Source organism: Anas acuta, chromosome 10 (genome assembly GCF_963932015.1).
Source record: "Anas acuta chromosome 10, bAnaAcu1.1, whole genome shotgun sequence".
NCBI lineage: Eukaryota > Metazoa > Chordata > Aves > Anseriformes > Anatidae > Anas > Anas acuta.
In genome coordinates, this window is record NC_088988.1 from 13,409,426 (window position 1) to 13,421,799 (window position 12,374).

The window sequence follows — 12,374 nt, forward strand, 5'->3', positions numbered from 1 at the left end:
AAGGTGCCAGCTGTGCACCCTGTAAATTAAACCAAAGTGTCCATGCTAACATGTCTTAAAGTACAGCTCGCATCTATTGAACGCTCCCAGAATAGACGTACTGCTTTAAAATTGAAGTACATAAATGGGTTTCAAGTATTTACCTGCATTTGTGTGTGCTACTTGAAAGCAGCCTGCGTGCATATGAAAGAGAAAAATCAAAATACTCGGGTTATGAACCCAAACCAGAGGAGGAATGTACTGTTCGGTTGCAGAAGAGGTGACGCATGAGGTCGCTGGCTGTGGGGGCAGCTTGGGCCCTCTTTTTTGTGTTCAGCTGCAGACCTTAGTGGCTGACAGTTGAATGCCTGCTGCCTTAGAGGAAATGCAGCACACTTGGGATGCAGAGTGTGTGTCTGGGGATTGGTGGTGCTGGGAGAAGCAGGCATCTATGTCTGCTTTTCAGGTAAAGTATGGGTCCTCTATGAGAACTGATATTACTACTGACCATCTTTAATTTCCTCTTTAAATTGCCATCAATTCAAACTGTTTAACAGAGTCATTTACTTAAAGGAGAACTGATATCACTTTTTTTTTACACAGGGGCTCAATCATAAGTACCAAAGTCTTCTCAAGTTTTGTTATTGCTAACTTTACAGGTGTACCAAAGGAAGAAAAAAAAACATGCTGCAGTAAAACTCAAAATCTTAATTAAGAGCTGTTAAAATGTTTGTGTATAGATTAAATTGTACTGCTGTGTTGTTATAAACCTTTGTTCCAGGAAAAGCTAAAGTAAATGTTGACTGCATGAATATCCAGAGGGGAGGTTTATTTGGGAATGATGTAATGTACTCTGCCATCTTGGCACTGTAGCTCTTCCCCCAAAAATCTCAATCCTGCGAATGCTCACAGGAAAGGTTAACAGAAGGGAATTTCACACCAAAGAACATGTGTTTCAGATGAAGAGACATGAAACCCCATTGCCTTACTGTGCTGAGACGAGCCTCAGCTTGGCTGCGGGAGGGTTTCTGAGGCTGGGCTCAGAGCAGAGCCAAAGTTTGGAGCCCCTCTGCAGAGGGGGGTGGTGTGGGACTGCTCCTCAGGGAGCCCTGCCTGCTGGGGGGCTGTTGAATTGAGGGGGAAGGAATGATTCTCTTGTTAACAACAAATGCATTGGTTACTGCTTCAAACTAGCAGTTTCTGATTTAAAATTGTTTATGGTTGTTGTCATGTGCTTAATAAGTAAGAAATGAACTGATTACTTTGAAATCACTTCTTGGTGCTAAAAGGTGTGTTTTTTAATGCAGGCAAGAAGGCAACAAGACCCTAGTCCTGGATCGAACCTAGGAAGTGGTGATGATCTCAAACTACGTTAATCAACAGCAGCAGGCGTGCCATGGGTCTGCACACATTGCTTCTACTTGGCAAAGGATTTAATAAAAGACCAGAAACTGTGATAACTGGGTATACTATGGTCTGTTTCCTGACCTGCGGCAGTCAAAATCACCATGAACTGCCATGGTTTGCACTATGTTTATGTTACGATACCTGCATTTCCCATTTTAAGCATGTAGCCAGTGGCAATTTGAAATTTTGTTTTTCTATGCAAACTTATTTTTGTTGGCACTATTTTAGTGAAATGGAAACTTATGCAGCTATAAAAACATTTTTTTCTCAATGTAATAAAAATTGTCACTTAAAAATAGGTCAAGATATTACAGATTAAAAACTTTTTTTGTTGTTTTTTTTGTAAACTGCTGGAAGCCAATGCATTCCAAGCTTAATTTTTTTAATATGGGCTTTTTGGAATTTTGATCGTCTTTATTGTGCTCCTGCTTTATTTTAGATATGCATTCTTATCTATCTTTCAGTTTTCTTTTTTTCTAAATTTGTAAGACCTTCTAAAAACTGCTGACATTATTTTTGCATTATTTCCAAGCTTAAACCCAGTGGATCAGTGCTGTTGGAATCAGGTTTCAACCTCCGGGTCTGTAAATGTTACAGTTGCAGTATTCTTTTAACTGCTAACAATCCATTGGTTCCACTTTTTAAATGATAAAATCTTAAAATGTATATTTTCATGCATTAATGCATTCTGCCCCAATATCTGTCTTAGATTTTATTCTCTATTAAGTGAGTTTGGGCGGTTATTATACCCCTGTATATAGTACCTTACTGAAACTCATAGGAAGTCGCAGGCTGGCTTCTGTTTTATTCAGGGATTTTTTTAAATAGTTCTTAAAAAAAGGGATACTGCAACTCTACAATCAGATTCAACAGCGTGTTAAACTGGGAATAAAAGTGATCAGCTGCCAAGGTGATATGTATTAAATCATGTTTAAGATAGCTGCTTTAAGTATATTTTATATCTTATGCTTTTTGTAAAGTTGTGCTGAATGGTGAAGAGATGAGGTGGTGCGCAGCAAATCTCATACTGTGCATAGGACACTTCTATCAAATCTTATGCAAATTAAGACTACATTGCAGTAAATATTGCATTTTCTAACAGGGTAAGATTTGGGGTGAGTTAATTTGTGTGAATTGTTTCTGTTTTGTTTGGGGTGGTGGCAAATGGATTTGTTCCCAATTTTTCATCGTATCCAATATTTGACAAAAACTGATTGGAAATGTGATGTCATCTGGCGTTGTCAAAATGTGGTGCTTCCTGTACAGCCTGATTAATTAAAATGTCATGTGGATACCTTTTTAAAATAAGTGACTTAATCTCAGTGTTTTAAAAAATGATTTTGAAGGTCAAAACTCTGTATGATAAGAACGCTTTAAATCTTTATGAAATTCTATAATTAAGATAACTACATTCCTCATTAATGGCAAAAGAATCGATGTAAAAAGAGGTCTTGCAAAAATGTAAGCAGATCTCCATGTGAAGGAGAATCTTTGTATGTTAATGATATGAATATTTAACACTCAATCATGTCAGTAACTGTAAACTGTGAGAATGTCATCAAATAGAAATATTTTGATACTTCAATTTAAATGTGATTCACCTAAAAAATAACTTTTTTCACTCCGTGGCCACGTATTCTTCTTGCTCTCCTGCCCCCAAAGAAATAATTTTTCTAAAGTTTCTGCAATGAATTATTTTAAGGGACACACGCATGCATCCGCACGCATCCCTAGCCTTGGATCTTCTCTGCCATCTGTGTATTTTTGATGGAATAGTCTGAAGATTTATTTTAAAAGGTTTTCCTAACGGTTCAGTGGTTTTAAACCATAAGTACACAGGAAATTATGCTATCAGATATTAACGTCGCTATCTTTGTGTAAATACTGAACTTTTCCCTATCATCATTTAGCATTCTGCTGCTTACGATATCTTAATGCTGGCATTAAGATCACAAGCCCTTACCCTCTGCTGGTTAGTGCAGACTTTTTAAAGTGCATTTTAAGTTATTGATGCAATTTGATATTTTTCATAATTTCTATTTAAACTGAAGTTGCATCATCTTTCTCGAATTCATCTCCTGTAAGAGTTGCCTTAAGCTACAGGATTGCTTTTGCTACTTTTTGTGTTGTATGTTTAACTTTCATAATAAACTTCTGTGTAGTGAAAACAAGTCGCTGTAAAGTCATTTCTGACATCCTGGTACTTCAAGCTGGTGCATTACGTGTTGGTGGGAGAGGAGCAGGATGCTGGGCAATGCCTCCATCCCACCCTGACCAGGTCTTGATGGCCATGCTTGAGGCAATAGTGACATCCAGTGGTCACTTGAACCAAGCCCGATGCACCTTGTCCAGTGTTAATTCAACCCCCAGGGTTGTGCGCACACACAAAGAGCATCTTTCATCTTTGCATTTTCATAACAGCCATTAAACCTTTGTAGTTGTGCTCTTTGGACGTGGAGACAAACCAAAAGGTAGTTTGCATGTTGAAATTGAGGAAATGAGGAAATGTGGTGAAGCGCTGCGGGGAAGATACGGATGTTACGTGCTACACCTGAAAGCTTCTTCTGAGGCTGCTGAAATTTTAGATGGTGTAACTTAAAGCAGCTAGTGCTGACTGATAATGCTGCTAATGGACTGAAATCATGTACAGGGGGTTGCTGGTTTTTAGTAACCAGACCTGAAGACTGCTTTGGAAGTGTTTCCATGCAAAAGGGCCAAGTATGATTTTAATTTGTGCTTCTAAAAGCTGACTCTAAGTGGATCTGAGTAGTGCCTAATGTCCGTTGCCTGTGGTTCTTCAGAAGATATTCTGTACTTCGGAAGTGTGGCAGCTCTGAAAACAAAACCAGCTGCCACGCAGCGTTACTTTGGCTTCCTGAAGCTTCCAATTGCCGCTCTTATAGGAAGAGCGTGCAGTAGCTTAGATCGCAATGCATCTTTAAAGAGCTGTTCGTAAAGCCATTAGATAACCTGGCCGTTTACTTGCAAGTTCATAAAATGATCCACTTTTCTGCCCAGGGTACATCATGAGTGGATGGCTACTTTATTCCTAAAGCCTTTACTTGTGTGGAGGCACGTGAAGGGCAGTGGTGGTTTGTCCCCTTGTTTCTCTCACCGTGAGCTTGCTTCGCAGTCACCCTGAGCAGCAGAGGGAATCTGAACAGCCTCTGGCATGAGACACCTACAGCCAAAGGGTTTTTTTAAGCCATTGCCATCTTTTCCTTGGGGATGTCTGTGCTTGGTTTGGGAGTGAAGGCCCTGGAAACATTGGAGCTTCTTGGACTGGAGAAAGATGCCCGTGACCTATAGGGCAACCAGAGCGTGTGAAGTCTGGTAACTTCTGACTCTTTTTTTTTTTAACCTCTTGCAGTTACGTGGCTTCTTCCTCACCTAAGAGAATCCATCATGTTAACTGTTCAGCCCATTTTACATTAGGTTTTCAAAACCTGAATGAAGGTTTCCTGGTCTCTTTAATGACATAACTATCAGCTGTCCTGGACTGGGCTCTCGGCTCCTCATTTTCTAGCAGGCAATGACAAAACTGAGACTGCTGGTGGAAACAGCAGCTTTTCTGTTCCTGCAGGTTTGTGGTGGTTTGTCTAATAAGAAGCCCTGGTTAGGTAAGGGCTAGAAGTTAAGTAAAGGAGACTTGGTTTCAGAGAAGTCAAAATGTCATGGCTTGACAGGATCTCAACAAGACTGTCACCTTTCTTTGCCCACCATTAGTTCAGGCCACCACTTTATTACAGATGCATTTAGGAATCCGTCCTGTCTGCACCAAAATAGGACTGATTTATTTAAAGTACGTTAGTTTGTTAGCACATTTCCAATGCAAATGAGCGAATTACAAAAGTGGCTTCGAGGATGAGAATTACAGCAAGAAGTTACAGCAGAGTTGTACATTTGCATAGGCAACATTTCTCATAACTCATTTGCCTTGCATCCTGTCTGCACGCTGCAACAACATGTAAATCCCGGTGCATGCATATTCATCAGCTGCTGCACAGCTCACAGCTGCTCAGGCTCACGGTTTAAGTAACTTTATTAAACATCTTAGTTACAGATTGAGATAAGTGAGTTTCCAGAATTGCCTCAGGCTCATTTCTTAAAGCTCGTGAGTGGGGAAAAAAAATAACGCAGAGAAGCCGTGTGCTAACTCGGTCACTGCTGTGATCTCCCAGTAGGCGGCCCTGGAAAACCCAGGCACCTGCAAGAAGGGAAGAAGCTGAAAACGGGAATGTTTCTTGCTCAGTCTAGTCCACAGCTTGTCAAAGCTGGTGAGGCTTCTGCTAAATCTTTGCTGGTTCCCCTAATTCTCCTGGTTAGTGACTGTGCTTTCCAGTCTGTGAGACTTGATGGTGCTGTCTTAAGGGAAAGTGGGTTTCTGTTGTTCCATAGGCACCAATTTCCTGTGTTTCATAGAAACCAGTCACTTAAGCCACTTTCCTCCTTTTCCCCTCACTTTTGTGAAACAGGTGATGACTTTTCTCCCTCTCTTGTGGGTTCTGACCACATTTCTTAGCTTTTTCTCTGCTACCGTTCCATTGAGCTTGAGAAAAGAAAATTGTTGCAGAGCTGGAGAAAGGCTTTTCCTAGAAGCTCCTCTCTCTTTTCCACCTGTCAGGGGCTGGTCTGCTGAAAGAGGCTGTCCCTGTGGGCCTTGCCTCCTCGTCTCCTTGGACAGTTCCAGCTATAACTCTGCTGTTTTTGCTGTTCACGCCGTGCCAAAGTCCAGCAAAGTGTAGGCCTGGGGAAGCAAGTGGCACAGAGTAACTTTCAGGCTGCAAGTTGGACTGCTTGTGGCCTTCATAGCTACTGATATACAAATATTATTGCAGCACGTAGCTGGAGTGATGCTCCAGTGACTGCTGGGGTGTTTCGGGGCTTTGGCCCTCGGTGGCAGTGACACAGATGATGGCTCCTCACGCTGTGCTCCTCGGGGAGGTCTCAGCCTTGAGGAGCTGAGGTTAACGTGGGAGGAAGCAAGGTGGCTCAGGGCAGAGGCCTTGCGAGGGTGGGTTGAAGCACAGAGGCTGGTGGCCGGGCTGCCCTCCGGCCTCTCCAGGAGGAGAGGTGAGATGGTGGCCAAGCGCCTCAGGTGAGAAGAGAAAATGGCAGGCGGGCCCACAGCCACTCCTTCCCAATGCTGTTTAGCTCTGCGCCTTTCATGGGCCCAGCCCAGCAGGTAGTGCTGTTTCCCTTCACTTCGGGTTGGTCAAAACGTTCATGGCCTTGGCTTGAGGAAAAAAGGGAGCACATGGCTCTGAGGGATCGGAATTAGCGCAGTTTAACGCACCCTGTTTTTGGACATCTGTGCTGTGCCTGCTTTTCTCTTGCAGACATCTCCCAAGCTGCCATTTAGCAGGTGGAAGAAATTAGCAGGCAGATGGGTGGACATCTGGGACCAGCCGTGGCAAAAAGGAGAGCAGGCAGAGGAGCGGTTACACCAGGCCAGCATCAGGTCTGGGTGCACAGCAGTGAATTTGTTCCAGCCTATGGATCTTGGAAGCGGGAGGGATACCCCTCCTGTAGCAAGGATTTTGGTGCCAAACCAACCCGTGGCCTGTCTGAGCCCTCTATGGGACCTGCCTGCTTCCTCTGCCTTTGGCTGCAGATTAGGATCTCAAGTTCCTGTCCTTGTCTTCTTGCTGCTGCAGAGTTGAGCCCTGTGAAGTGTGCGTCTCTGTCTCTTTGCAGCGCTATGTTGAGATCTTGTTTGTAATTGTGGGTAAATGCTTCCAGGATCTTTCCACAAAGGGAAATACACATGGGTGAATTCCTTCTCCTCGTGGAGGTGCATAGGGTTGACAAAGCGCTGCTTGTTTGGAGGGTTGAAGCATGTGGTGCGGGTCATGGGCCCGGGGGAGCAGGCAGCCTCCCTGGTCCTCATGGTGAATCTTTGTGTTTGTTTGTGGCTTTATCATTGTAATTCTTGAGTGTGTCCTGCTGCAGAGGGCTTTCAACCTGCAGTAAATCCGTGCTGCTGTCCATACTTTGGGGAGCATGACCTCTGCCATCCCACAGACACCCATGGGCCTGTCATTGAGCTCCTCCTGCTTCATTGTGTAAAATGTGCCTGAAGCTCACATAATTCAGCTTTGCTCATTTAGGAACACGTTGTCAAGACTTATTGCTGGGTTTCCTCACTTGATTATCATTTTAACTCAAATGTGCAACACTCAAGTTAGTATTTCATGCAATTTTGGCACTGCAGGCCTGTTTCATGGCAGTTGAGCAGGAAAGGTCATCAGCTTGATGGACATCTGCAGGTTTCCTTTCTCAGCATTTGGACCTGGCAGCTGGACTTTGTAGCTCCCTTCCAACTGAACTACTCTATTTATTCTTTGTGTTTTCTTCTACAGTATTTGCAGATGCCTGTTCTAAAACCCTCCCTGTGCTGATGTTGAGGCTCTGCCCCCAAGCAAGGGCCTTGGTCTTTTTCAGCTGGGGGAATTGGTAGAGACCCTCAGAGGGATGAGGGGACAGCAGTAAGGAGGTGCTGCTGTTGTTCCACTTGCCCTGGCTCAGGCAGGTTTGGGGTCTGCTTTTAGGACCAGGGTCTCTCCTGTGTGTCTGCATGGAGTTGCCTGGGTGGGGGTGACCCGGTGAAGCCCTGGTGGCTGTAAGCTTGGGGCATGGCGGGGCAGTTGGCAGGGGGAGCACTGAATTGCTGTCAGGCTGTGAGCAAAGCCACAGGGGTGACTAACTTCTGTCTCATCAGAAGACGGTTCTTCAGAAACGAGCGGGTCCATCCAGAAACACCAGACTAACCATCACCTCTGCGGCGGGACGGCCGCTGAGCATCTCGGTTCCCAGAATGAGGTGTCACTTACCCAGAAAGGGCCCGGAGGTCCCCTCCCACCCCACCGCCTGCTCTGCAGCACCCTGCACCGCTCTGGTGGCCCCTGCAATGGGGCACAGCTGCCACAAAGCTGCTGGGGAGCCTGTTGCACCCTGCAAAAAAAGAGGGGAGGACATCTGGGGAGGCTCAGCCCTGCACAGGGGCCAGCCGTGAGAGGCAGCTCCAGGTCGCTTGCTCCTCACCACCTTTCTGAGCATCCTTTGTCCCTCTTGGCCACCTGCTTGGTCCAGAGCTAGACGTGCTGCCGAGTAGCCCCTGGGACTCCTTGTCCCCTTCTTGCTGGGGCGGGTGCTCCCACACCGAGGACAGATCCTCTTTTTGGTTCTGCTTTCAGTTCTGCTCTGCAGCGTGCCGCTGGCTCGTGGCCACTGGGATGCGGTCTCAGCGGGCCCATGGGGCGCGTGACTCCCTCAAACCACCCATCCCCATGAAGGTGCATCCGTCACCCACTTCTTCAGACCTTTGCGGCATTTTGCCGTCTGCGTCTGTCCGGGCAGGGTGAGACTGTGTGGTCCTGTTGTGCTCCTGCCCTGGCTGGGGTGAGCATCCCAGGGCTTGGCCTCCAGCACAACTAAGTGCTGAAGAAACCTCCAGTTTTAGGGTTAGCTCAGCAAACAGTGTTGGATGGGCTGAGGTTTTGCAGCACCTTGCTCCGTCCTGGACTGGAAGGAGCTTCTTGTTCTTCTGGGGTGGGCATGGACCTACATTCAAAACCATTACTTTGCCCAAGAAGGGAGAACGGAGCATTGCCTTCCTTGTGCTGGCCATGGCATCACGCCAAATAACCTGGGAAGAACCAAATTATCACCTCAAAATGTTAGAGCCCACAGCAGAATCTCAATGTGCTGCACCATGCATTGCCCCTGAGGCTGAACCACCTCTGGGATAAAAGAGAAGCAGGACACATCTGGTCCTAATGAAGCCGAAACCAATTTAGATCTCACCCTGCATGAATCATGGCTTCAAATACATCTGGAGGGGCTGAGGGCTGTGAAATGCACAGAGTCGTGTGGGCAAGGATGGGGAGAGCCCAGGTTTGGGGAGTGATGCTGGTGGCCACAGAGGTCCCCGACGCAGCCAAACTCGTCAGCCCCTGCCCACCTCAGGAGGCTCAGGAGGGTTCCTGGGTGATAGAAAACCTCCTGTGCTCAGTGCCAAGATGGGAAAACCACAGCCAGGGGTCCCAGGGAGCGTCAGCAGATGCTGCTTTGAAACGTTTTGAGCTGTAAAAGCAGTTTTTTAGCAGGAAATGCACCTTAAAAAAAATAAAAATAATAAAATGAAAAAAGAAAATATAGAGCTCTGTAGCAGAAATCTTTCTCTCAGCCCAAATATCACTGCCGCCTTTGGGGACTGGTTTCCAAAGCATTTTGCTGGGCAGCTGCAGAGAAGCTCTCCTTGCAGAAACGATTTGCGTTATCACATCTCATCAGGAGAGGGCAGCTCGCCTTCAAGACCAGCAATCGCTCGCATGAAGCAAAGGATCCCCGGTGAGCTTTTGGTCCCTCCTGGTACCCTTGGTGTTGTTTTCCTCTTCCTTGGGGTCACAAACCCAGTGTAGCAATGGGAAAGGCAGTGGTGAGGGTGAAGTGGCCCAGGGTTTTTGGTCTGGCTGTGGGTTCCTGTTGTTGGTGCCTATTTTTATTTTTATTTTTATTTTTATTTTTATTTTTATTTTTATTTTTATTTTTATTTTTATTTTTATTTTTATTTTTATTTTTATTTTTATTTTTATTTTTATTTTTATTTTTATTGGATCCGCTGTGGCTCGGAGCAGGACTGGTGGAGATGCCCACATCTTCTCACAGCATCACTGCGCTGGTGGCCTCGTTGCTTCTTTCTTCCTGAATGAGTCACGCACGAGCTCGTCTCACTAACCTGCCTTGTGCTACTTACTAATTTCTACCTAAGCCTTTGTTCCCCACCCTTTTGTGTTTCGACCGGAAAAACGAGATTTGGGGTTGGTGGTTTTTATTTTTTTGTTCTTGTTTTTTCCCTGGGTTTACCAGCACGGTGTCATTTAGGGCTCGTGTTTTGGGCCTGGTGCTTTCTGGGGAGAGCTCGGCAGTGCCCAGCCCCATCCCCAGCTCTGGGGTCGGGCATTAATTTGGGAAAAAGTGAGAAATTGGCAAATAACAGCAGTTTCTCATTACAAATTTCTGACATATTTCCCTTGGAGGTTATTGCATCGGCTGCGTGGGCAACAAGAAATCAGTGGGGGCTTGTGCTGTATAAGAAACAATACATTTTTGGACGTACCAAAATAAATTCTTCAATAAATCCTCACCCCAGTACTGATCAGCACAGTCCCATTTAATTACGTGAGATGGTTTTTTGTTGGATAGAAAACCACTCCTCTGGCCAAAAAGGTGAGCAAGCAGCTCTGCTTACACCTATCTCAAAAAATCTCAGAGAAAACACTTATTCTTTTAATGCCTGCCCATTGTGGAACACAAATGAGGTTTTCCTTCTGGGTGCAGGCCCTGCTGGCACTCGGGTGGATGTTTTTTTTTCCTGGGCGGAGGTCTTGCAGCCGCTCACTTCCCCGCTGCATGAAAGCATCTTTTCATCCCCGGTGGAAAACTCCGGGATGAAGGGCTGCCTCAGGCCCTGGCGGCCCCGGCTGGCGTGAGGTCGGTGGACATATGGGATCACAGGTATGCTTTTCAAGGAAGTTTTATTTTTATTATTTATTTATTTAAAGATGCGCCCTTGCTTTGAGGAGCTCCGTTCGTGGTGTGCCAGCCTCTGAGCAGAAGGGGAAGGCGGATCGGGGCTTGGCCACGCAGCCTGTCCTGCTCCACAGGCCGTGGTCCGCGGTGCCCTCTGGGGCCGCGCTGTCCCCTACCCTCCATGTTCCCTCCATCCACGTCCCCTCCATGTCCTTTACCCTCAATATCCTCAGCTATCCACATCCCCTACCCTCCACATCCCCTACCCTTACTGTCCCCTGTCCTCCACATCCCCTATCCTCCACACCCACCGCCCTCTGCGTCCCCTCCCCTCCATTTCCCTTGCCCTCCACATTCCCCTACCTCATGTTCCTCACCCTCCACACCCCCTTCTCTTCACATCCTCTGTCCCCCACGTCCCCTACCCTCCACATCCCCTACCCCATGTCCCCTACCCTCCACGTCCCCTGTCCTCCATGTCCTTTGCCCTCAGCATCCCCTCCCCTCCATGTCGCCTGTCCTTCATGTCCCTTGCCCTCCATGTCCCTAATTCTCCATGTCCCCTCCCCTTTCTGTCCCGTGCTCTCCATATCTCCTGCTCTCTGTGTCCCCTGCCCCATGTCCCCTCTCCCCCATACCCCCAGTCCATCCCGAGGCGGGTCTCGAACCCGCGGCCTCCCCCTCCCCACCCCCTCTCCCCTCCCCTCCCCTCAGCTTGGGGCGGGGCTCCCCTTGCCCCTCCCTCCCCTCCCTCCCCTCCCTCCCCCGGCGCGGCCTCGCCTGACGGCCGCCGCCCGGCGCTTTTTCAGCAGCCGCAAGTGAGGTGAGCGGCGGCCCGGGGCGAGGGGGGGGGGTTGAAGGGAGGGGGGGGCGGCCTTTATCCCCCCCTCACTCCCCTTTTTACCCCTTCGCCCCCCGCCCACCCCCGGTGCTGTGGGACCGGGCGGCCCCCCATAGCCCCGGGGGGGCGGCGAGGAAGGGGGGGAGGGCGGCTTTTTGGAGGGGTGGGGGCGGTTGCTATGGTGATAGCGCTGGGGCGGAGGGGGCCCTGAGGGGGTCGGGGGGCCCTGAGGGGGCTCTGAGGGGGTCTCCGCCTTTCTCTCACCCCCCTTTTTCCCTTCCTCGCCTCCCCGCAGGGGTCCGGCGCCGCCGCTGCCCGTGAGCCGGGGCCTCCGCGCCAATGCTGGACCTGGAGGTGGTGCCCGAGCGCTCCCTGGGCAACGAGCAATGGGAGTTCACCCTCGGTAAGTGCCCCCCGGCCGCCTCAGGGGGCTTCACACCCCCCCCTCAGTCCGTCCCCGGCTCAGAGCAGCACCTCACGTTTCTCTTTTGGGTGAGCTGACCCCCTGAGCTGCTGTGGGGCGCCTCTCCAGCTCCACACGCCGCCCCCTGCTTTGTTTACCAGCTGCCAGGCTTTCCTCCAGCCCTTCGCCTTCTTTTGTCTTGCTCTGCTT

General features: G+C 48.1%; 2 protein-coding genes across 7 annotated transcripts in view; both read left to right on the forward strand.

The window, feature by feature from the left end:
- The window catches only part of CBFB (core-binding factor subunit beta), a 40,415-nt gene extending 38,536 nt beyond the window's left edge, over window positions 1-1,879 (forward strand). For all 4 annotated transcript variants that reach the window (XM_068693177.1, XM_068693175.1, XM_068693173.1 and 1 more), the window contains one exon: window positions 1,287-1,879. Coding sequence is in view for 2 of the 4 variants with exons in the window: in XM_068693173.1 (XP_068549274.1) it covers window positions 1,287-1,355 (69 nt within the window). In the remaining 2 variants the exon portion in view is untranslated. The remainder of the gene's footprint in view (window positions 1-1,286) is intronic.
- A 9,755-nt stretch (window positions 1,880-11,634) lies between these two features.
- PHAF1 (phagophore assembly factor 1) overlaps window positions 11,635-12,374 on the forward strand; it is a 36,103-nt gene continuing 35,363 nt past the window's right edge. For 2 of the 3 annotated variants that reach the window (XR_011099923.1, XM_068693515.1), the window contains exon 1: window positions 11,771-12,164. Coding sequence is in view for 2 of the 3 variants with exons in the window: in XM_068693515.1 (XP_068549616.1) it covers window positions 12,101-12,164 (64 nt within the window). In the remaining variant the exon portion in view is untranslated. Of the gene's footprint in view, window positions 11,744-11,770; window positions 12,165-12,374 lie in introns of those variants that run through there. The other variant, XM_068693516.1, reaches the window with a different exon arrangement.